Below are 25,136 nucleotides of genomic sequence, written 5' to 3'. Positions count from 1 at the left end.
AATTTTGTAAGTTTCTATAAGATCCCCCCTCAATCTTCTAAATTCTAGCGAATACAAACCGAGTCTATCCAGTCTTTATTCATATGAAAGTCCTGACATCCCAGGAATCCGTCTGGTGAACCTTCTCTGCACTCCCTCTATGGCAAGACTGTCTTTCCTCAGAATAGGAGACCAAAACTGTACGCAATACTCCAGGTGTGGTCTCACCAAGACCCTGTACAACTGCAGTAGAACCTCCCTGCTCCTATACTCAAATCCTTTTGCTATGAATGCTAACATACCATTCGCCTTCTTCACTGCCTGCTGCACCTGCATGCCTACTTTTAATGACTGGTGCACCATGACACCCAGGTCTCGTTGCATCTCCCCCTTTCCTAATCGGCCACCATTCAGATAATAGTCTGCTTACCTGTTTTTGCCACCAAAGTGGATAACCTCACATTTATCCACATTATACTGCATCTGCCATGCCCACTCACCCAGCCTATCCAAGTCAGCTTGCAGCCTCCTAGCATCCTCCACACAGCTAACACTGCCCCCCAGCTTCGTGTCATCCGCAAACTTGGAGATGTTGCATTCAATTCCCTCGTCCAAATCATTAATATATATTGTAAATAGCTGGGGTCCCAGCACTGAACCTTGCGGTACCCCACTAGTCACTGCCTGCCATTATGAAAATAACCCGTTTACTGCTACTCTTTGCTTCCTGTCTGCTAGCCAGTTCTCTATCCACATCAATACTGAACCCCCAATACCATGTGCTTTGTTTGTATACTAATCTCTTATTTGGGACCTTGTCGAAAGCCTTCTGAAAGTCCAGATATAACACATCCACTGGTTCTCCCTTATCCACTCTACTAGTTACATCCTCGAAAAATTCTATAAGATTCGTCAGACATGATTTACCTTTCATAAATCCATGCTGACTTTGTCCAATGATTTCACCACTTTCAAAATGTGCTGCTATCCCATCTTTAATAACTGATTCTAGCAGTTTCCCCAATACCGACGTTAGACTAACTGGTCTGTAATTCCCCGTTTTCTCTCTCCCTCCCTTTTTAAAAAGTGGGGTTACATTAGCTACCCTCCAATCCTCAGGAACTACTCCAGAATCTAAAGAGTTTTGAAAAATTATCACTAATGCATCCACTATTTCTGGGGCTACTTCCTTAAGTACTCTGGGATGCAGCCTATCTGGCCCTGGGGATTTATCGGCCTTTAATCTATTCAATTTACCTAACACCACTTCCCGGCCAACCTGGATTTCACTCAGTTCCTCCATCTCATTTGACCCCCGGTCCCCTGCTATTTCCGGCAGATTATTTATGTCTTCCTTAGTGAAGACAGAACCAAAGTAGTTATTCAATTGGTCTGCCATGTCCTTGTTCCCCATGATCAATTCACCTGTTTCTGACTGCAAGGGACCTACATTTGTTTTAACTAATCTTTTTCTCTTCACATATCTATAAAAACGTTTGCAGTCAGTTTTTATGTTCCCTGCCAGTTTTCTTTCATAATCTATTTTCCCTTTCCTAATTAAGCCCTTTGTCCTCCTCTGCTGGACTCCCAGTCCTCTGGTAGGCTGCTTTTTCTGGCTAATTTGTACGCTTCATCTTTTGTTTTGATACTATCCCTGATTTCCCTTGTTATCCACGGATGCCCTACCTTCCCTGATTTATTTTTTTCCCAAACTGGGATGAACAATTGTTGTAGTTCATCCATGCAGTCTTTATATGCCTTCCATTGCATATCCACCGTCAACCCATTAAGAATCAATTGCCAGTCTATCTTGGCCAATTCACGTCTCATACCCTCAAAGTTACCTTTCTTTAAGTTCAGGACCCTTGTTTCTGAATTAACAATGTCACTCTCCATCCTAATGAAGAACTCAACCATATTATGGTCACTCTTGCCCAAGGGGCCACGCACAACAAGACTGCTAATTAACCCTTCCTCATTACTCAATACCCAATCTAGAATAGCCTGCTCTCTCGTTGGTTCCTCTACATGTTGGTTTAGAAAATTATCCCGCATACATTCCAAGAAATCCTCTTCCTCAGCACCCTTGCCAATTTGATTCACCCAATCTATATGTAGATTGAAGTCACCCATTATAACTGTTTTACCTTTGTTGCACGCATTTCTAATTTCCTGTTTGATGCCATCCCCAACTCCGCTACTACTGTTAGGTGGCCTGTACACAACTCCCACTAGCGTTTTCTGCCCCTTAGTGTTTCGCAGCTCTACCCATATCGATTCCACATCCTCCAAGCTAATGTCCTTCCTTTCTATTGCGTTAATCTGCTCACTAACCAGCAATGCTACCCCGCCTCCTTTCCCTTTCTGTCTATCCCTCCTGAATATTGAATATCCCTGGATGTTCAGCTCCCAGCCTTGGTCACCCTGGAGCCATGTCTCCGTGATCCCAACTATATCATAGTCATTAATAGCTATCTGCACATTCAACTCATCCACCTTATTACGAATGCTCCTTCCATTGAGACACAAAGCCTTCAGGCTTGTTTTTTCAACACTCTTACCCCTTATACAATTATGTTGAAAAGTGGCCCTTTTTGACTTTTGTCCTGGATTTGTCTGCCTGCCACTTTTACTTTTCACCTTGCTACCTATTGCTTCCACCCTCATTTTACACCCCTCTGTCTATACGCTCACACATTTAAGAAACCCTTTCCCTTTAACTCCATCCTCAACGATCCCTTTCGACACCCCACCCCCCTTATTCAGTTTAAAACCGCCCGTGTAGCAGTGGCAAACCTGCCTGCCAGAATGCTGGTCCCCCACCTGTTAAGATGCAATCTGTCCCTTTTGTACAGTTCCTCCTTACTCCAAAACAGATCCCAGTGATCTAAGAATCTAAATCCCTGCCCCGTGCACCAGTTCCTCAGCCACACATTCAGGTCCCGTATCTCCCTGTTCCTGCTCTCGGCAGCACGAGGAACTGGAACCAAACCGGAGATAACAACCCTGGAGGTCCTGCTTTTCAGCATTTTTTCCAAGCTCTCTAAAGTCACGCTGCAGAATATTCATCCCCTTCTTTCTCACATTGTTTGTGCCGACATGCACTACCACTTCCGGCTGTTCACCTTCGCCCTTGAGGATTTTCTGCACTCTGTCCGTGACATCCTGGATCCTGGCACCAGGAAGGCAGCACACCATCCTCGAATCCCGTCTGTTGCCGTAGAAACCTCTGTCCGTACCTCTCACAATGGAGTCTCCCACTACAATGGCGTTGCCTGACTTTGGCCTTTTTGGTTTTGGCTCAACAGCCCTATTCGCAATGCAAGCCAGTCCGCCGCTCAGTGTAAAAACGTCTTCTGTCCCGACAGCTTCTAAGTGGGTGAACCTGTTCACAAGAGGTACAACATCCGGGGACGTTTGCATTCCATGCTTCCCTCCCTTTCTCACTGTTTTGCCTCTCATTTTCAACTGTTTTCACCACTGACTCACTTCTCTCCTCCCACTTGGGCTAGAGCCAATCAGTGTTTTCTCTTGCTTAGCTTCTCCAGCTGTTGCTTCCAAATTTACAGCAGCTCTGAGTAAAGTCTGCCTGTGTTTTGCCTCTCCTTTTCAACTGTTTTCACCCCTCTGACTCACTTCTCTCCTCCCACTTGGGCTAGAGCCAATCAGTGTTTTCTCTTGCTTACCTTCTCCTGCTGTTGCTTCCAAATCTACAGCAGGACAAATAAATCAGTGAAAACAAATAGTTACATTTAAAAGTTTGATTTAAGAATTAACAAAAGATAAGTGTAAATTGGTAGATACATAACAAGTACTTTGCTTCGAAGTTTACAAAATATGTTGAGTGAATTGGTTAAAAAGGTGAGTAATATATCATAAAAGGATGTCATATGAGATGGCAATTAAGTTAAAGCACAATTGCTAGAATTTAATGAGGGAAGTAGTGTAAGAAGTAAAGAAAGATCAAGAAACTATATTTCAGGGTTCAGTGGGATAAGATATTTCCCGAGGATAGTAGCATGTCCAATGTGACAATTATCTTCAAGCAGAGAATGCTAACCTGGGGAATAAGAGGTCTGTTACTATGCTCGTGAGAACGTGGAACTGCAATTAAAGGTAGGAAGAAAATAATTAAAAGAGTGAACATGGAAAGAGAAAATGCCCTTGAAGCTAATGGTACATTTTTGAGATGACAGGTTTGATGGATGGGGAAACTGCAGTGAACATGCTGTGCATAATAGAATTGAAGAAAACATGCAAGTTATCTAAGGGGTTATTAGAAGGCTATGAGAAGCTAGCAAAATGGATTGAAATTCCATTGGCTGGGACAAAACAGAGTGAAAGTTGAGTATGTTTGTGAACGGTTGAAGTAATTAATAGTCTATAATACTAAAAGTCTGATCTTGACCACTTCCTGTTGTTCTGTATATTGACTTTAGAAAAAACGCTGCCACTTATGACTGTGATTTTTGGCCATCTTACTCAGAGTTCCCCTCCGCTGCGCAGGCCAAGAGGATTTTTCACATCGATGAAAAATAAAAGAGTTATTAGTGTTTAAAAAATGTTGAGATTCTCTCTCCTGAAGGCCACGCCCCTTCCGGAGGGACTATAAATCCCAGAAGTGTTGAGTGCCTCAGTCAGTCTCTGCAAGATGGGGGATCGAGAGGGGCACGTCTCTCAGTCTGAGCTGTGAATAACACTGAACACATGTCTACTAAACTGTGAGTGGTTTTACTGACCTGTCAGTGCCCCTAATGTGGTTTGAAAATATAGTTTGGAAATGCTAAAGCTGTGTTGCCTTTGGTTTGGAAATGCTAAAGCTGTGTTGCCTTTGGTTTGGAAATGCTAAAGCTGTGTTGCCTTTGGTTTGGAAATGCTAAAGTTGTGTTGCCTTTGGTTTAGAAATGCTAAAGCTTTGTTGCCTTTGTTTTGGAAATGCTAAAGCTGTGTTGCCTTTGGTTTGGAAATGCTAAAGCTGTGTTGCCTTTGGTTTGGAAATGCTAAAGCTGTGTTGCCTTTGGTTTGGAAATGCTAAAGCTGTGTTGCCTAATTAAAGTTGCCTTGCCCTTATATATAATTAAAAGTCTAATCTTGACCACTTCCTGTTTACGCTTTATATTGATTAAAAAAAAACGCTACCATGTACTGCTATGATTTTTGTCCATCTTACTTGGTCCCCCTCCGCTCATCAGGTGCCGAGGATTTTTCCCATCGATGAAAAATAAAAGAGTTATTGGTGTTTTAAAAATGTTGAGATTCTCTCTCCTGTCAATCATGCCATGAAGGCCATGCCCCTTCTGGTGAGAAGGGGGGAGGGACTATAAATACCCAGAAGTGTGGGCGTGGCTCAGTCTCTGCAAGATGGAGGAGGGAGAGGTCATGACTCGTTGTCTTTAGTGGCCTTGCACCCTGCTCGAAATGGAATTTCAAGGAATAGCCGTGAGTCTACTGCCAGCCCACCAGCCGTGAGTGAGTGAGCTGCCAGCACCACAGGCTTGAGTGACTGAGCCGCCAGCCCAAGAATCCATTTGGCCCACAATGTCCACACTAGCCCACTGGAAACCAGTCCCCACACCACCCAACTCCAGAAAGCCCCCCCCCCCCACTGGCCACCAATATTGGAATTGGTGGAGAGGTGGAATATTGCGTTGGGTGACCAGCCCTCCCATGTGATGCTGGGACCCAACGGGTCCCACTTAGTCTAGTATTCCATTCTGTTCAGGAACTGCACTTTTACATTGAACATGATTGATCTGAGTAGAGGATTTGTGAGCATTGTCTCCAAATCTTAAAATAAGATCATAAAAAACAATTATGACAATAAAAAGAAGAAATTGATAGTGGAATGGGCAGAAAAAAGTACAAAGGAAATCTGAATTGGAACATTTATGCAAAAGTAAATTTTACAAAGGAAATGGTTTGATTTTGTGGAAGGGCAATGGGATTTGAGGCATTCAGATTATAATCAGCGACTGAAGTGATAATATGACAAGGAAAGTTATGGAAATAGTCTAGATATTTGATTGAATAGGAAAGAAAATCCATGCACACACACACACACACAGAGCACACCATAATGTTTGGGACAAAGAATCATCCTTTATTTATTTGCCTCTGTACTCCACAATTTGAGATTTGCAACAGAAAAAAAATCACGTCATTAAAGTGCACATTGTCAGATTTTAATAAAGACCATGTTTATACATTTTTGTTTCATCATGTAGAAATTACAGCTGTGTTTATACATAGTCCCCCCATTTCAGGGCACCATAATGTTTGGGACACATGGCTTCACAGGTGTTTGTAATTGCTCAGGTGTGTTTAATTGCCACCTTAATGCAGGTATAAGAGAGCTCTCAGCACCTAGTCTTTCCTCCAGTCTTTCCATTACCGTTGGAAACTGTTATTGCTGTTTATCAACATGAGGACCAAAGTTATGCCAATGAAAATCAAATAAATCATTATGAGGTTGAAGTCCGCCCCTTCTTGCGCCATCGCGTCTTTACCCCCGCCCACGCACCCCCTCCCCCCACAGAGTATCCCTATCAAGAGCCCTGGACATGGGTCACCCAATATTTCTGTAAAGTGCTTGGAGAAGCTTTGTTACTCATCTTAACCCAGAAATAACTAAAACAAAAATGTTAAAAACATACCTTACAGGGTATCACTTGTTTCCTGTTCGACCTGCTTTGTACCTACCACATAACTCGGATGAGAAAACAAAAAATAGTTTGGCCATGGAAATTAGTGTCTACTGGAAGGGGAAGTGACAAAGACTAGTGGATAGAATGGTGGATTATCAGGATTTAAGCAGCAAGGAGGGAATTGAGGGGAAAAAAGCATTTGCTGTTTGACAGCAGCTTACTTGCTTTTAACATGGTATTGGAAGGAGAAGTCTTGCTGTCTTGTATGTACATTCAAGCAAATATGAGGTCTGAAGAAGGGCCCGGACCCGAAACATCGTCTGAAGAAGGTTACCAAAATGTTACCTATCCTTGTTCTCCAGGGATGCTGCTTGATCTGCTAACTTGCTCCAGCACTTTGTTCCTATTTTTGATAGCTAGCATCTGCAGTTCATTGTGTCTACATTTTTTTAATTCACTTTGTTGGTTTTGACTTATTAGAGGGTTGGGCGGCTCATAATTACAAACAGGATCTTACAAACTGCAAAATAATATTGTGTAGTAGACTATATAATACTATAATAAGCAAGTAGTGCATTTCTTGATCTATCATTAATCTTAGAGAATGACACAAAACACAATTTTCCTCTTTAATCATGATTGCTAGGAAGTGGAGAACAAAAGAACTCCACGGGACTTCTAATGATATTTATCTGTCCGGCTCCTTGTTAGCAGATACACTGGGCCCAAAGCTGTTTCAGGAATTGACTTTATATACCCATTCCTCTGGGTTTTAGCTCCATGATAGGAAGTCTATCTCAATAAGAACATATCCTTTCTGCCAATAACAATGACAACTCCGGGTCCAAGAAGCCAGTCCTTCATTTCAAAGCAACAAAACAGAATACTCCTAATTCAAGGAATTTGAAATATATATTTCTATGTAAATACATATTATTGTAATTTTTAAAATTATTTTATTCACTTGTTAATTTCTTTTTTCAAGGCTTGGATCACATTTTGATCTAAAACAAGATGTCTCAGCTTTAAACCCCTGTCTCACGGTGAGAGTTGACACACGAGGTACCCCGAGTTAAAACACGTGGCAATAACGTACGATTAACGTAGCTGTAACGTCGGAACTCGTGGACGCAACTTAGAGACTCGTGGCGCTAACCGCAAATACCCGTGAAACTTGTCAACACTTGAAAAAAAATCAAACATGTTTAAAGTTTTCCACGAGTCAAATTTACTCTTGTGGTTAAGAATTGAAACATTTTAACTCGTTGTAAGAACGTAGTGGCCCGTGCGTTTACCTTAGTGTATCGTGAGTCTACCGTGGGAACTCTTTAACTCAGCAGGCAGGCAGCAGCAGATTGTCGCTCCCTTAAGTTTCCCAGGGGGTCGGGATGGGACTGGAGTTGGGAGGGAAAGGTGGGGGTGGGGGGGGGGGGGGGGGGTGGAGAGTGGAGAGAGAGGAGGGGGAGACAGATGGGGGTGTCTTCATTCACTGGCGGCGGAAACAGGCAGGTGAGATTTCACATCCACCTTGTGTGTGTGTGTGTGTGTGTCTCTCTCTCTCCCTCCCTCCCTCACACAGGCTGAGAGACTCTGTCTCTGTGAGTGTGCCTCTCGCTCTCTCTCTGTCTCTCTCCCCCTCTCTCCTTCCCACAGTCAGAGGTCCACACTGTCTCGGTCTCTCTCTCCCCTACACACACACACAGACAGAGGTACACACTGCCCGTTGTGTGTGTGTGTTAGTGTGTGTGTTAGTGTGTGTGTGTGTGTGTGTGTATGTGTGTGTGTGTATCTCTCTCTCTGTCCCACCCCCCACACCCACACACAGACAGTCAGTCAGTCAGAGGAACTCCACACTGTGTGTGTGTGTGTGTGTGTGCGCGCGCCTCTGTCTCTCTCACAGTCAGAGTGAGGTACTCCCCCCGCAGTCTCTCCGCGGCCACTCCACAGGCAGGGTGCATCTGCCACCCTCATGCAGTCATACACGACTGCGGTGGCGGGCTCCATGCACAGCTGTTTAACCTGCCCCCCCCCCCAAGTTGATTGTCGCTCCCTTCAGTTTCCCAGGGGGTCGGGATGGGACTGGAGTTGGGAGGAAAAGGTGGGGGGGGGGGGGGGGGGGATGGGTGGGGATGGGTGGGTTCGGTGAGCAGAAGAGTGGGGTTGTTTGCAGTTGCAGAGGGAGGGGGCAAGGGCGGTAGAGTTCCCAGTCTCAGCTCCTGTTCTACCGAGCGTGTGGACGTGGACGGGTGGCTTGGTTGGCGGCGGCCCATGGTGTCACACACATGGCCGGGGAAGCAGAGGGGTGGGGGTGGCGACAGACAAGTCCAACAATGAGTGGAGAAAGACAGAAACACCAACGTGCAAAGGAGACCTACAACAGTGCATGATCTCTCTCGCGTTATGCCGGGTGATTGTCGCCTGCCCGCTGTTTCTGACACTAAAGCCTTGGGATCGTTGCCCTTCGTGTTGGCGTGGAGGGGGAGGGGGGTATTGTGCTGTTTGATCGCCCCCTGCTATCCCATGGACAGGGAGACACAGCGGCTTTTGAGACTGGTGGGCAATCACTACCAAGTGTCTGCCCACACAGTCAGTACACCTCTCCTACACTTGTCTCCCGCACTAAGATCATCCCGCAGAGAATGATCCCAGCCTAACCCAAGAGCCATGTCACCCCAGACAGATTAATTACGCAGGCGCATACCCCCCCCCCCACTCCCCCCCAACCTCTCTCCACCTCAACTCACGCCTGGGCACCAAAGCAGCACAGGAGGCGAACCCTGAGCTCCGTCTCCCAACAATCTGATGTGTACATCCGTCCATATTCAAAGATTTAATCTCCTGTCTCCCCGCAGTGTGTAGACATGGCAGTAAATTCAATGAAAATATATCAAACCTGTGTGTTTCAAACAAATCATAAATCTAACTGCTCTGGCAATGGACGGTGCGCATTTTCCCTTTGTAGGTCACATCAATAGATGCGGCCGCGCTGAATTCTATCTTTAAATCAAAGCCGCAGGATGGAGATGTCTTCTTTAACACTGTTGTTTATTAAAACAGACCTTCAATCAGGATTGGCTCAAGGGTAACTCGGGAGACGAACTTGGAACATCGCAGAAATGACAAGTAAACAGCAAACTTGTCATACCCGTGGGAACTCGGTTAAACTCTTGATCATACACTTGGGATTTCGTACACAACCACGAGTCTTTCACTCGGGGTACCTCGTGGGTCAGATCCTACCGTGAGACAGGGCTTTTAGGGAACCTAAACAATCCAGTTGCTATTTGCGATCTGCAAACAGTTGCATTGCTAAAACCTTTTGGAAATTGAAAGATGCTCCAAGATTTGGAAAGTTTGGACTGTTGCATGCTCATGATTTAAAATACAAAACACCCTACACAAAAGGAGTTAAAAACTCAGCAGAAATTGGTGAAAATTCATCCATGCTGGTTCTTTCTTTGCTCATGTTAGTGGTAGCCGGAACATTCTGTATACCAAACCATGGTTTGGTAAACCTTTTATTATAATCTGCAATTAAAATTGGAGCGCAGCAATGCAAATTCCTGACTGCACAGATGCATTGCCACAGGCTGCCTTTTGCTAGTAATTAATATATCAGTTGCCAGGTCTTCCTAAATCCTGTGGACATTTATCAGAAGTTGCATAGGTAAATAGATAATGTAATCAAGTAACAATTAACTGTGATTTTATTAAAAAGAGCATTTAGTAATAAAAAGTATTGTCCAGGCATATAGTTGTTGGCATATACCCAATAAAGCAGTGGTTCGCAACCATTTTGAGTGAAAACACAACTGGTTCATACTCAAAAAATATGGATACCCCATCCCACAAACACCTGCTGATATCATAAGCTTCTCTTTATGAGCTAGGGCTGTCCTGGGAGGTCCCAAAAAAATTTCACCAAGGCAAGTTGCCTTGTTATGTATGTGTTAACCAGGTATATGTTAATTTTCTAAAACAATGGCCTTATTATTATTAAAATATCACTGAGCCTCTGTTATCCAGAAGATCATGAATCCCATGTTGAGAACCGCTGCATAAAGAATCTTACTGAAGGAAATAATTTTAAGTAGTACCTTTGTGAAGTATGAGCAGTTCCCTTCATCAGAGACCAAAGCCACGGCACCTCGTACATCAGAGGTAATATTGCAACCATCACTGCCATCCACGAGAATATATGGCACAGATTTCCAGCTTTTCGTTAACCAGTCGTACCTCGCATCCAAACGTTTGCCGATAATCGTCAATTTCAAATCTGAAATTAAAACGTTATGAAACCGAATGTCACAGGTTGATACAGACTGCTTGTTTTTCTTATCAGTTCAATGAATATGTAAAAATATTGTCACGACTGGAATCATCCATTATCTAACAAAGCGGTAAGGTAATAAAAGGTTCCAAAATATAAACCAACTCCAAGTTAGATGAGGATAGAAAAAAAAGACATGAAAAGTCACAGGGTCAATGAGATCAGTTAGCTGAGTACGTGGCCCAAATATTGGTGCAAGAGAATTATATGTTTCTATTCAAGGACGTATAGATGGGAAAGAGAGAGAAAAAGAGCTCTTTAATTGGGTATGGCTTCACTTGAATCAGGTTAAGACATGTGTCATAGCTGAATGAAAAATTAGAGCAGTAGACCAATCTTTAAACTGAATAGTGCTGCAGAATGCTCAGCCGAGGGAAAAATTGGAGAACTAAAGAGAAAAGACAAGGGGCTAGAGTAGAGAAACAAAAGTGCAAAATGATAAACAGAGGCTACAAAAATAATGTGCCTCCAACTGGAGAATTAGAAGAAATGGTACAAAGACCGAATTCAAGGCTCGCTGAAAACATGTAGTTGGTAGTTTTTTACAAAAAAATGTGCAACGTGTTGGAGTAACTCAGCTGCTCAGGCAGCATGGAAGAAGAACGCGGATCGGTGACCTTTCGGGTCGTGACTCTTTTTCAGACTGATTGCGGGTAGCTGGGGGAGGGGGAAAATCTGGAAGAGAGGATGGGCAGGACAAAGCCTGGTGAGTGATTGGTGGATAGGCAGAAAAAGCTGGAGTAACTCAGCGGGACAGGCAGCATTTAACAAAGCGGTAAGGTAATAAAAGGTTCCAAAATATAAACCAACTCCAAGTTAGATGAGGATAGAAAAAAATTTGGTGGGCGGCGCGACTCTCGTCAGCAGCGGCCTCTGCAGTCCGTCTGTCTTTTTATTATTTTTGTCTCGTTTCTATGTAGTTTTTATTTTTATTTTTTTTGTCGGGGTATGTGTGTGGGGGGGTGGGGGTGGGGGGGGGGAAACTTTAAAATCTTTCCCCTGCACGGGAGACCCGACCTTTTCTCTGTTGGGCCTCCATTGTCGTTGGGGCTGGGCAACGTGGAGCGGCCTCCAGCAGGAACGACCTGGGGCTCCAGTTGCGGAGCTGCGGACTACTCACCGTCACGGGGCTGGCTGAGTCTGGAGCGAGTGGAGCTGTGGTGGAGCGCTGCAGCGACCCGACCCCCGGAGATTCGGAGGCTGCAACTGCGGGTCTGGCGGACGTGAACACCGGAAGCCCGCAGGTCCCTGGTGGGAGACCGCTTTTCGGGGCTTCCGCAGCGGCGACTTCTCCCGCCCGAGTTGCGGGGTTGAAGAGCACCTGGAGCGGGTACTTACCATCGCCCCGCGCGGCTTGGAATGGCCGCGGGACTTTGCGAGTGCCTGCCGGGGGCTCTAACACCAAGACCCGGTGCGCGACCTTGCATCACCTGGCGTGGCTTTAATGGCCGCGGGACAATCGCCATCGCCAGCCGGGGGCTTTGACTTTGACTCTGACATCGGGGGGGGGGGGGGGAGTGCAGTGGAGAGATAAGTTTTTTTGGCCTTCCATCACAGCGATGTGATGGATGTATGTGTAAATTGTGTTGTGTCTCGGGTCTTTTTCGTTTTGTAATGTATGGCTGCAGAAACGACATTTTGTTTGGACCTCAACGGGGTCCAAATGACAAATAAATTGTATTGTATTGTATTGTATCTCTGGAGAGAAGGAATGGGTGACATTTTGGGTCGAGACCCTTCTTCAGATCGGTGGATATAGGTGAGGGAGGAGTTTGGTTGGGCAGATGGGTTGGACCAGGGGCAGAGATGAAAAGACAAATGGTGTGACGTAAGGAGAGAAGAGGGACAAAATGTGAGGCCATAGGAAGGAGAAGGGGGAGAGGAGAAATAAGTGCAAATCCAGGCGAGGGCATACGGAAGAGAGGGGGAAAAAAAGGCAGCAAGGTTCTTTGTGGGTTAGTTGCCTAAAATTGAAGAATTCAATGCTCATCCTGTTTGGTTGTAAACTACCCAAGCAGAATGTGAGGCGCTGTTCCTCCAGTTTGTGTATGGCTTCAGTCTGGCAATGGAGGAGCTCAGGACAAAGGTCAGTATGGGAAAGGGATGGGGTTAAAATGGTTAGCAATCAGGAGATCCAGGAGGTCTAAGCAGAATGAGCGCGTGTAAAGGATGTCACCAAATGCAGTAGATAAGGTTAGAGGAGGTGCACTTGAACCTCATATTTAAGGACCGCTAGGTTTCCTGTTTGATTGTGAAGGAGGAGGTATAGGGACAGGTGTTGCATCTCCAGCAGTTGCAGAGAAAAATACCTGGGGAGGGGGTGGTGTGGGTGGGAAAGGACGAATGAACGGAGGAGTTGCGGAGGGAGTGGTCTCTGGAATGCCACAAGGAGAGGCGATGGGAAGATGTAACTGGTGATGGAATCATATTGAAGGTGGCAGAAATGTTAGAGAATGGTGTATTGGATGCAGAAGCTGGTGGGATGAATGGCAAGGACCAGGAAAATCTCTATCGTTGTTCCGCCTGGGAGGGATGGGGAGCGAGATCAGAAGTACAGGACACAGAGGAGACATGGATGAGGGATCTATCTATGACTGAACATGAAAGAGGACATCTAAGGTTGTAAAAAGGAAAGCCTCATTTTGGGAGCAGATGCGGCAGAGATGGAGAAATAGGGGATAATATCTTTGCAGAGGCAGGGTGGGAGGAGGTGTAGTCCAGATAACTGTTCGAGTCGGTGGTTTTATAGTAAACATCAGGTGATAGTCTGTCTCCTGTGATGGAGACAAAGAAATCACAAAAACGGAAAGAGGTGTCAAAAATAGTCCAAGTGAATTTGAGTGCAGGGTGGTAGTTAGTGGTAAAGTTAATGAAATTAATGAATTCTGCACGGATTCAGGAGGCAGCCCCAATCCAATCATCGATGTAGCAGAGAAACAGTTGCAGGATGGTGCCAGTGTACGTTTGGAACAAGCTCGATTGGACTTAACCAACAAAAAGACAGGCATGCAAGTGCCCACAGCACACCCTTAACTTGGAGAAAATGAGAGGAATCAAAAGAGAATTTGTTGAGTGAGAGGACAAGTTCCGCCAGGTGGAGGAATTTTGGTTGGGTCTCTGTTTGAGGAAGAGACAGAGGACTTTGAAACCTTCCAGGTGTAGGTGTAGAAGGACTGGATTATGCTATTGGTGACTTGAAAATGAAAGTTATTGAAGAGTTGAAGGGCATGTGAGGTGTCTTGGATGCAAGTCGGAAGCGACTGGACAAGGGAGGATAGAGTAGAATCAAGGTATTTGGAGATGAATTCTGTGGGGCAGGAGCAGCACAAACAATGGATGTGCAAAAGCAGTCCTACCCTGTGGTAGATTTAGGGCAGGATAGAGAAGCAGACAGTGCAGAGCTGGGGAATTATAAAGTTGGAGGCTGTGGAGGGGAAATCACGAGAGATGTTGAGAGCAGTAACTGCCTAGGAGATAATGGCCAGTATTTATCTGTGGGGTCATGGTCAAGGGGTAAGAAAGAGGGGGTGTCCGAGAGCTGACTATAATTAGGCCCCGACCCAAAACATTGCCTGTCAATTCCCTCTACAGATGCTGCCGGACCTGCACAGTTACTCCAGCACTTTACCTATTATCCCGAGCAATAATCCCTACTTTGTGATGTTCCCATGAGGAAACATTCTCTTCACATCCAATCTGCTAAGACAACTTAGGTTCATTCAGAATTAAAATTAGGCCATCAGCCCATTGAGTCCACTCTGCCATTCAATCATGGCTGATCTCTGCTTCCGAATCCCATTTTCCTGCCTTCTCCCCATAACCCTTGATACCAGTTCTAATCAAGAATTTGTCTATCTCTGCCTTAAACGTATCCATTGACTTGGCCTCCACAGAAATGAGTTCCACAGATTAACTACCCTCTGATTAAAGAAGTTCCTCCTCACCTCCTTTCTAAAAGAGTGCCCTTTAATTCTGAGGCTATGACCTCTGGTCCTAGACTATCCCACCAGTGGAAACATCCTTTCCACGTCCACTCTATCTATGCCTTTCATTATTCTGTAAGTTTCAATGAGGTCCCCCCTCAACCTTCTAAACTCCAGCGATTGGAAGCCCAGTGCTGTCAAACGCTCATCATATGCTAGCTAACCCATTCATTCCTGGAATCATTCTTGTAATCCTCCTCTGGACCCTCTCCAGTCAGCACATCCTTCCTCAAATATGGGGCCAAATCTGCTCACAGTACTCCAAATGCGGCCTGACCAGCGCCTTATAGAGCCTCAGCATTACATCTCTGTTTGTTTCTTACATGTTTCAATCAAAGTTGCCTGATTCTTCTAAACCTGCTGATAAAAGCTGAGTGTCCAAACTTTCCCCATAAGATGACCTGCTGTTTCAGTTATTGGTCAAATCAACCCTCTCTGAACTGTTTCCAACTCATTGGCAGCCTTCCACAAACTTACACAGTATTCCAGACATCACTTTCCAATGACCAATCTAACTGAAGTATAATTTCCTCACATTTATATTTAATTCCCCTCACAGTAAATGATAACATCAAGTTTTACTGTAACTGCCTACTAATGCTTTGCAAATCATGCAAACGGATGCCCTAATCCCTTTGCATCAGAGCTCCTCAATCTATCACCATTTAAGTAATGTGCTCCTTTCAGAGACCACAAACGTACACAGTTTTACAGACATGACTTACCATTGTCCGAAATAATTTCCAGAATCATTTCCCTTAATTTATATTTAATTCCTCTCACAGTAAATTATAACGTCAAGTTTTACTGTAACTGCCTACTAACCCTTTTCAAATGATGCATAAGGATATGCTGGTCCCTGTGTATTACAGCTCTGCAATCTTTCACCATTAAATAATGTGCTTTATTTTATTTTTCCTGCAAAAATAGAATAATTTCAAATTTTACCCCGTTATACTTGATTTGACAGATATTTTGCACTATCTTAATCCATCCACATCCCTTTCTCGTCTCTTTATGCCTTTTTCACAACTTACTTTCCAATTGTTGATTTCGTTAACTATACTACCAACTTCCATCCCACCCTTAAATTCATTTGGACTATCTCTGACACCTTTCTCCTCTTTCTTGATATCTCTATCTCCCTCACAGCGGACAGAGTATCGACTGACATCTACTTCAAACCCACTGATTCCCAGAGGTATCCGGACTGCACCACCTCTCACCCTGCCTCACTATCTCCTACTCTCAATTTCTCTGTTTCCGCCGCATTTGTTCCCAAGATGTGGCGTTACATTCTAGGACATGTGAGATGGCCTCTTTCTTTAGTAAATGTGGGTTCCTCCCCCCCCCCCGTTGTCATAGATGGACCCCTCACCCGCGTCTCCTCTGTCACTAAGTTCTGGTCTCACTTCCCCTCCAACTAGCCAGAAAAAGGTTAGTGTTGACCTGGTCCTTGCCTTTCATCCCATCAGCCTCCACATCCACCACATCATTCTCCAACATTCCTGCCACCTTCAACGTGATCCCATCACCAGTCATATCTTCTCATCACCATCACTTTCCGCCTTTTGCAGTTTGCTGCCTCCATACTCATTCCTTCGCACCCAAACCAAACCCTGCCAGGTACTTTCCCCTATAAGTGCATGCTATATAACACCTGTCCCTGTACCTCCTCCCTCACATTCATTGGGACCCCAGCAGTCCTTCCAGGTGAGACTGAGGTTCATGTGCACCTCCTCTAACTTCATCTTCTGCGTCCAGTGTTCCCAATGTGGCCTCCTTTAAATCAGCGAGACCAAGTATAGACTTGGCGACCCTTTCGCTGAACAGTTGCGCTTGGTCCGCCAGGTCCTAATAGATCTCCTGGATGCTAACTCCCCTTCCCATTCCCATACTGACCTTCCTGTACACAGTGCCACCTCCATTGTCACAGTGAGGCCACACACAAACTGGTGGAACACCTCATATTCTGCTTGGGTAGCTTACAATCTAACAATATGAACATTGAATTCTCTAATTTTAAGGGAACTAATCTATAACCATCCCCCCTTCACCCTTCCCCTTCCCACCTTGTGCCAAAGCTGGACTTGCACTCATTTTCCTCTGCCCCTCCCCTTCCTCTGGATTCACAATTCGCACTTCTATCCTTATCTCACACCTTTTGTCTTTTCATCTCTGGCCTTCGTCAACCCATCTGCCAATCAACCCTCTCTCCCCTCATCTGTATCTATCTATCATTCACCAGGCCTTCTCTTGCCCTGCCTCTTTCAGCTTTCTCCCTCTCCTCCTCCACAGGGGTCACAGTTTAAGGATAAGGGGGAAATCTTTTAGGACCGAGATGAGGAAAACATTTTTCACACAGAGAGTGGTGAATCTCTGGAATTCTCTGCCACAGAAGGTAGTTGAGGCCAGTTCATTGGCTATATTTAAGAGGGAGTCAGATGTGGCCCTTGTGGCTAAAGGGATCAGGGGGTATGGAGAGAAGGCAGGTACAGGATACTGAGTTGGATGATCAGCCATGATCATATTGAATGGCGGTGCAGGCTCGAAGGGCCGAATGGCCTACTCCTGCACCTATTTTCTATGTTTCTATGTTTCCACCACAATCAGTCTGAAGAAGGGTCCAGACTTGAATAGTCACCTATCCATGTTCTCCAGATATGCTGCCTGACCTGCACAGTTACTCCAGTCTTGTTTTACTTTTTACTTTCTATCTATGTATGTGTCATCAGCAAACTCTGCAACATTCCTTTTGTGCCTTCATCCAAATTATACGAAGTTGAGGTCCCAGTACCGATCCTTGAAGCGTCGCATACGTTTCCTCTTACCAACTTCTGATAGACTGGAGTATAGGCTCCCTAACAGTGTCTAATAAAGCTTTTCACTGTACCTCGGTACACGTGACAATAAACTAAACTGAAATAATTACCTTAGCATCTGCCTGCTTTATGCAACAAGCTCTTCTTCAACTTTTAGCCTATCTAGAATAAACTGCATTTTTCTTTGCTGATACTCCAGCAAATTATTCTTCCGTGGTTAAGATAGATGTAAAGTATTTGTTTAATACCTCTGTCTGTTCTCTGTCTCCTTTACCCACCTCTCCTATCTACCTTATCAATATGAAAGGAAAAAAAGTACCCTAAGTTAATGGTGGAACCTTGCAGAAACAAGAGAAATTATATTAAGAAATTAGCAAAAAATATAATAAAATATCTTGTATTTTCATGGGGAAAAAACAGAACTACATTTCTAGACTAAATGAGTAGCTCGATGAATTAGCACCTGTAAGTACTAATAATGGAGAAAGTAACAGGACTGAAAGATGCTAGATCTTGCTATGAGAGATGTTGGTGCACTGAAAATTCGGGGGATTCTTGAACTATTCCAATGGATTGAAAGGTAAAAAATGTGATTACACCGTTTTTAGAAAAGGAACGAGAGAGAATACAGGGAGACTAATTAGCCTGAAATTCATATCAAGGAAAATGGTGGAATCTACTATTAAATAGGTGGTAACAGATCACTGATTGGATTAGGCACAGTCAACATAAATTTATGAAAAGGAAATTATGTTTGACCAATCTGTTAAAGGTTTATTTTGAGGTTGGAGTCAGAAGAATAGATAGGCATTAGCACTTTCAGAAGGTATCTGATCAAGTGTTACAAGGGAGAATTGTCATTGACTTAGATTGAATGGGAAATACGAGGGCTAATGGAGTATTGGAATAAATGGGTCATTTTGGGTTAGGACTCTAATATGAGAAGATGATGCAGGTTTTTCAGTGCTGATGTTCCAGCTATTCACAATCATTCACAATGATTTGGATAAGAGATCAAGTTTGACATCTAAGTTTTCTGATGATACAAATTTCAGTGTCAGTGTGTTGTGAGGAAACCATAGAGAGGCATCATGGCATATAGATAGATGAACTAAATAGGTAAGGACACCCAGTCTGAAGAAGGGTCTCAACCCGAAACATCATCTATTCCTTCTCCCCAGAGATGCTGCCTGTCCTGCTGAGTTACTCCTGCATTTTGTGTCTATCTTCGATTTAAACCAGTATCTGCAGTTCTTTCCCGCTAAGGTAAGGACATAGTATGTTTATTGTCCATTTTAGTTGACTAAAAAGAGAAAGGTGGATTAATATTTAAATAGCGGATGATTGAAAATTATGGAGTCTAAAGTAAACTAATGTCCTTTCATGTGAATCATTGAAAATAAATATTCAGATACAGCGGGTATAGGAAGCGTTTAGGAGGAGAAATATTATATTGGTCTTGACTAAAAGAGGCTCTGTGTACAAGAATAGAGATTTAATCTTACAGACCCCTATTCAATTCTCCCATAAGGGTCTAGTCCAATCTACCTCATTGGGAACCTGCAACTGTAACGCTATAATGCTATAACATTGTATTCTGCTTTCTGGTATTCTCTTGTTCTGCACTACCTGTTGCTACTTGTGCAGAGCTTGATTGTACTCATGTATAGTATGATTTAACTGGATTGCACATGAACAAAGTTTTTCATTGTACAGGGGACAATAATTGATTCATGATCCAGAATACTTGATACAAGTCTGCCTGTCCAGTAAAATGCCTTTTTTGCCGCAAGGCCCTGGGCCCTATGAACTTCCTAGCAATGAGCTCAAGAACATAACATTAATTGGCATGCCATTTACCAACTACATATGCCTTCAACATCATAATTCCAGCACTCCCTCTGCAACTGCATCCTTGCCTTCCTGAGCCACAACACTGCCAACAGTAAGGAATGATGACAAAACATCCTCCATGATAATTAGCACAGGTACCCATAAAAATCCATCGGGTGGCGCCAGCAATGGTTGCCTCGCCAACAGTCTGTCTGTCCCTTCATTCTTTGTGTTTTAATAGTATGTGTTAAATGTATGTTTTTTGTGTTCTTTAGCTTGTTTTACGTGGGGAGTGGGGGGGGGGGGGTGGGGGAAACTTTTTCTAATCTCTTACCTCGACGGAGATGCGATTCTTTTCCATATCGTATCTCCATCCGCACTGCGGCCCAACCGAGTAGTTGGCGGCCTTTGCTGGAGACTGACTTATGAGAACTTTAACATCATGGAGCCCGCGGTCGTAGACTGACTTCGGGAACCAAGCCGCAGAAGCTTCAATCCCCCCGACGCGGGAGCTCCGATCGCCGACAGCGGGAGCTTCGATCGCCCCGATGGATGGTACAACTGCCCCGACCGCGGGAGAATAAAAGGAAGAAGATTCGAGTTTGTTATCTTCCATCACTGTGAGGAATGTGGGGAATCTACTGTGGTGGATGTATATGTTAACTTTTATGTAGTTGTGTGTCTTGTTGCCTTATTTTCGTATGGCTGTATGGTAATTAGCATATCACTGTACCTTAATTGGTACATATGACAATAAAAGACCTTTGAAACTATGTAGACAAATGCTGGAGAAACTCAGCGGGTGAGTCAGCATCTATGGAGCGACGGAATAGGTGACGTTTTGGGTCGAGACCCTTCTTCAGAAACTATGTTCTCAGCCCCTTCATTATACTCCTACTCTCACGACTGTGTAGCCAATTTCTGCTCTAACTTCATTTACATGTTTTCAGATGACACCTTTGGGCTGGATACAAACAATGATGAGACAGGGTACAGAAAGGAAATGGAAAGCATAGTAATATGTTTAAGCCAACACCCTCTCCCTCAATGTCAGCACGATAAAGGAGATAATTATTGGTTTGGGGAAATGTGGTGGTATATATAGCCCAGTCAGCAATGGTGCCAAAGTAGATATGGTCAAGTTTCAAGTTTCTAGGCGTAAATTGAAGCTAGAGCCAAGAAGATGGGCAGCGGTAGAGTTGCTGCCTTGCAGCGCCGGAGACCGGGTTCGATCCTGACTATGGATGTTGTCTGTACGAATTTTGTATGTTCTCCCCATGACATGTGGGTTTTCTCCGGCTTTCATCAGTTTCCTCCCACACTCCAAAGATGTACAGGTTTGTAGGTTTATTGGCTTGGCATCATTGTAAATTGTCCCTAATGCTGGGATCGCTGGTCGGTGCGGACTCAGTGGTCCAAAGGGCCGGTTCCCACCGTGTATTTCTAAACTAAACTAAAGTGCATCAGTGCCTCCATTTTCTCAGAAGTCTATAGGGCCTGTCCCACGTTCACGAGTTATTCACAAATTCTTCTGAGTTTTCCCCTTGATTCAAACTCGCAGAATGTTCGTAACGAGTTCATAGGAAGTCGTAGGAGTTCGTAGATATATCGTAGCGGCTCGTTATGCCAGCCGTAGGTACTCGTGGCATCCGGTAAGTTGGGACGTTTTTTCCAGCCCGATAAAAAATGTCCATGAGTAGAAAAATGGTCGGGATGATAGAAAGTGCAACTTTTTACTCGTAAGGAGGGCATCGAAATAGTCGTGGGAATTCGTAGACATACCCGTAGGAGTTCGTAGGAGTTCGTGAACATAGTGGTGGAAGGTCGTAGGAGTTCGTAGATTACCACGATCTTGATTTTTTTAACAGATATTTTAAACTCGGCAGAGGTTTTGAATTAAGTTGTGAAAGTGGGACAGGCCCTTAAGGAAGTTTAGAATATCCCTAACAGCTCTTTGCAACTTCTACAATGCACAGTAGAAAGCATGCATCTGGCTGCATCAAGTTTAATTAGGCAACAACTCTGATCAAGAAATTATAGAGAATTTTTGATGTAGCCCAATCCATCAGACAAACCACCCTACCATCGGAAAGCAGCTAATGTAATCAAAGACCTTTTTTCAACCCTTCAAGAAGTCATTCACTCTTCTTCCCTCGCCCACCAGGCAGAAAATACAAAAGCTTGGATGCCCATAACACCAGATTCTGGAACAGCTTCATCCCTACTGTTATCAGACTACTAAACAATCCTCCCATTAACTAGGGTGAAGTCCAGTTTAGCTCATTGTGGACCATGCATGTTTTCTCTGTAACTGTAACACTTTAAAGCTACACCATTGTATTCTGCTTTCTGATAATTTTATGCTCTGCACTACCTGTTACCACATGTGCATGGCTTGATTGTACTCATTAATGTTGTGATTGGACTAGATTGCACGTAAACTAAGTTTTTCATTGTACATGTGTCAATAATAAACCAATACCAATGCCAATAATACCAACAATAAACTGGAAGATTTCATGGTGGAAATAAACTTCCTTTTGTAGAGTGCTGAAAGAAAAATCACAGAATAATACGTTTAGTTGAAACAAGGAAATAAACTTCAAATTGAAGCGTGATGAAAGAAAAGGTACAGAATAATACAAACTTAGTTTGAAACAAGGAAAATAGCAAAAATGAACAGCTGATAATTAAGCCTCAAACCTACAGAACAAAAATGAGCTCCTTTCCCTTGGAAGCAAATAAATCGATGCACAAGAAGTCACGATAAGTCTCAAGGTGGTTAAACCAATTTTGGTAGCAGACAAAATGCCAATCACACAAAATGTAATGGTGAAAGGTCAATCAAGGGATTGGTTGGGCAAGAAATGAAAAAAAAAGATGGGAACAGAAATCTTAAAAGTAGAAGCAAGGAAATTGTGATGCAGCTTGTGAAGCGGCTGTGATGCAATGGATCTTGAGTTCCAGAACCAGGGAGGTTATCAAGGGAGATTGAAAATATTTTGACTAGAGATGGAATGAAGCTGCAAATTCAAGTACAATTTTAACTACATGTGAACTGAGAAAAGAAAATTGCATTAACACATGAAACATGAGCAAAATATATCTGAAAAATAAAATACTTTTCTATGATTTAATATTTAATATTTACAAATATTTACCATCCTAACTACAATTGGTTTTGCAAAAAAATGTGTTTATTATTTCAGTTAACTTTACTTCAACAATTTTAATATCTTAGAATGGTTATTAACTCGGGCTGTTGAGTTTCCTAAAGTTAACATGAGCTTTTATAATGCTCTCAATTATAATGCTTTTTATTCGAGGTCCATCCAATAATAACACAATGAATACATTTCTGTCAATTATTTCAGTACCACAGCATTTTGTATATTCAATGCAAGGACTAGGACTAAAATATTTCCGTTTTAAAAGTATTAGTTATACCTGGTGAAGAGAAAACAACTTGAGAGAATCCACAGTTGTGCCCCTGACATCTCCAGGAATAGAAGACAGCAGCAATCCAGTTACCCAGAGCAAATACTGGAGTTGGTACAAAATGCAGTCGAGAAAGCAAGTTCTTAATTCTCTGAATGTCCTTCACCCTGTGGTTAACATAACAATACCAAAATGTAATCTTGATGTATTCGTAATGTTATCAAACGCAAAGTTTTGGTATTGCATTGAGTGACTATCTGTTTAAACTGTTAAACATACAAATAAGACAAAGAAAAACAATGTAGGGTTGTCTTGTACATTTCTATGATAATATGCAGGGTGCTAAGCGGCAAATTTAAGCACATACTTTTAACAATGATTCTTGAATACGGATCATATTAACAAAGAAAGGACAAAGAAAAACAAAATAATACCTTGACTGGAGAATGATGACGAACATAAACCACAAAAGCTGCACAAAAAATATACAACATCCATCTTAAAGAGAAATTAGCTGGAGGTGAAATTGCCTCATATCCATCATCTTGCCAAGAAACATTTCGTGAAAATGTATAAAAGGAGTGGGAGAATAAGTAAAACAGAATTGTCCATCAATCTCAATTTTACTCTTGAAGTTTTATTCCCTTGTACCAGTTTTTTTTTCATTATCCATCCACCAAGCAAGTACAGCAAATCCTTGTTTTAACAACCCCCTTACAACGGATTTTGGTAACAGCAAACTGACCTGTCGATCCCAGGCTCCCACCAATCTCAATTTACAGAAGCTACCGCTTTTTTTCTGCTGGCCATGGCTTTGCACACTTGGCCTTTATCCCCGCCCCTCCCCCATCTGGTACTTTTCCCTTCACTTTGTCCACTCCGCTGCTATCTCCTCCACCACCATCTCCTTCTCCCAACCCTCTGTCCACTCGTCACTATTCCCCACTCCACCTGGGAAGATGTCAGCAACTCTGGGGGAGGAAGAGGAGGCAGCGGGGGAGCGGACAAAGCGATGTATTAGAGAAGAGAGAGCCCACGGTGACCGAGCATGTCCTTTTGGCAGTGGCAACCTGTCGGGGCTACAATGTGTGCCGCAACAACAACTGCGTTAACCGGTGAAGAAGAGCTCGCTAGTGCAGACCAGCGGCATCGGCGCCTAGTTTTAAGGTGAAACGACACAAACTGCTGGAGTAACTCAGTAGACTGAATCAGTCTAAACAAGGGACCTGACATCACCTATTCATGTTCTCCAGCGATGCTACCTGACCCAGAGTTACTCCAACACATTGTGTTGGAGGGGGGGGGGGGGGGGGGACACACACTTTCTGGAGCGCTAGTATGGGTGTTGTGAGCTGAAGGGACTGGTTTCCAGTGGGCTAGTATGCACATTGTGGGCCGAATGGATTCTTGGGCTGGCGGCTCTGTCACTCAAGCCCGTTGTGCTGGCAGCTCACTCACTCACGGCTGGTGGGCTGGCAGTTGACTCAAGGCTATTCCTTGAAATTCCATTTCAAGCAGGGTGCAAGGCCACCAAATTCAAGTGCAGTTTCTTACCACCTCAAGCAGGGTGCAAGGCCACCAAATACAAGTGCAGTTTCATACCATTTCAAGCAGGGTGCAAGGCCACTAAAGACAGCGAGTCATGACCTCTCCCTCCTCCATCTTGCAGAGACTGAGCCACGCCCACACTTCTGGGTTTTATAGTCCCTCCCCCATTGCCACCAGAAGGGGTATGGCCTTCATGGCATGATTGACAGGACAGAGAATCTCAACATTTATTAAACGCTAATAACTTTTATTTTTCATCGATGGGAAAAATCCTCGGCACCTGATGAGCAGATGGGGACTCTGAGTAAGATGGCAAAAAAAACACAGCCATACGTGGTGCCGTTTTTTCTAAAATCAATATAAAGTGCAAACAGGAAGAGGTCAAGATTAGACTTTTAATTATATAGAAGGGAAGGCAACTTTAATTAGGCAAAGCAACTTTAATTAGGCAAGGCAACTTTAATTAGGCAAGGCAACTTTAATTAGGCAAGGCAACTTTAACATTTCCAAACCAAAGGCAACACAGCTTTAGCATTTCCAAACCAAAGGCAACACAGCT

General features: G+C 43.7%; 1 protein-coding gene across 1 annotated transcript in view; it reads right to left on the bottom strand.

The window, feature by feature from the left end:
* Positions 1-25,136, bottom strand: part of LOC116986660 — a 175,121-nt gene that overhangs the window by 129,492 nt on the left and 20,493 nt on the right. Inside the window, exons 2-3 of the mRNA XM_033042236.1 lie at positions 23,039-23,196; positions 10,721-10,899 (exon numbers count right to left, since the gene is read on the bottom strand). Of these exons, the coding sequence (XP_032898127.1) occupies positions 10,721-10,899; positions 23,039-23,196 (337 nt within the window). The remainder of the gene's footprint in view (positions 1-10,720; positions 10,900-23,038; positions 23,197-25,136) is intronic.

This window comes from Amblyraja radiata, chromosome 2 (genome assembly GCF_010909765.2).
Source record: "Amblyraja radiata isolate CabotCenter1 chromosome 2, sAmbRad1.1.pri, whole genome shotgun sequence".
NCBI lineage: Eukaryota > Metazoa > Chordata > Chondrichthyes > Rajiformes > Rajidae > Amblyraja > Amblyraja radiata.
Note: the sequence above shows the minus strand (reverse complement) of the source record. Positions and strands in the feature narration are given on the sequence as shown.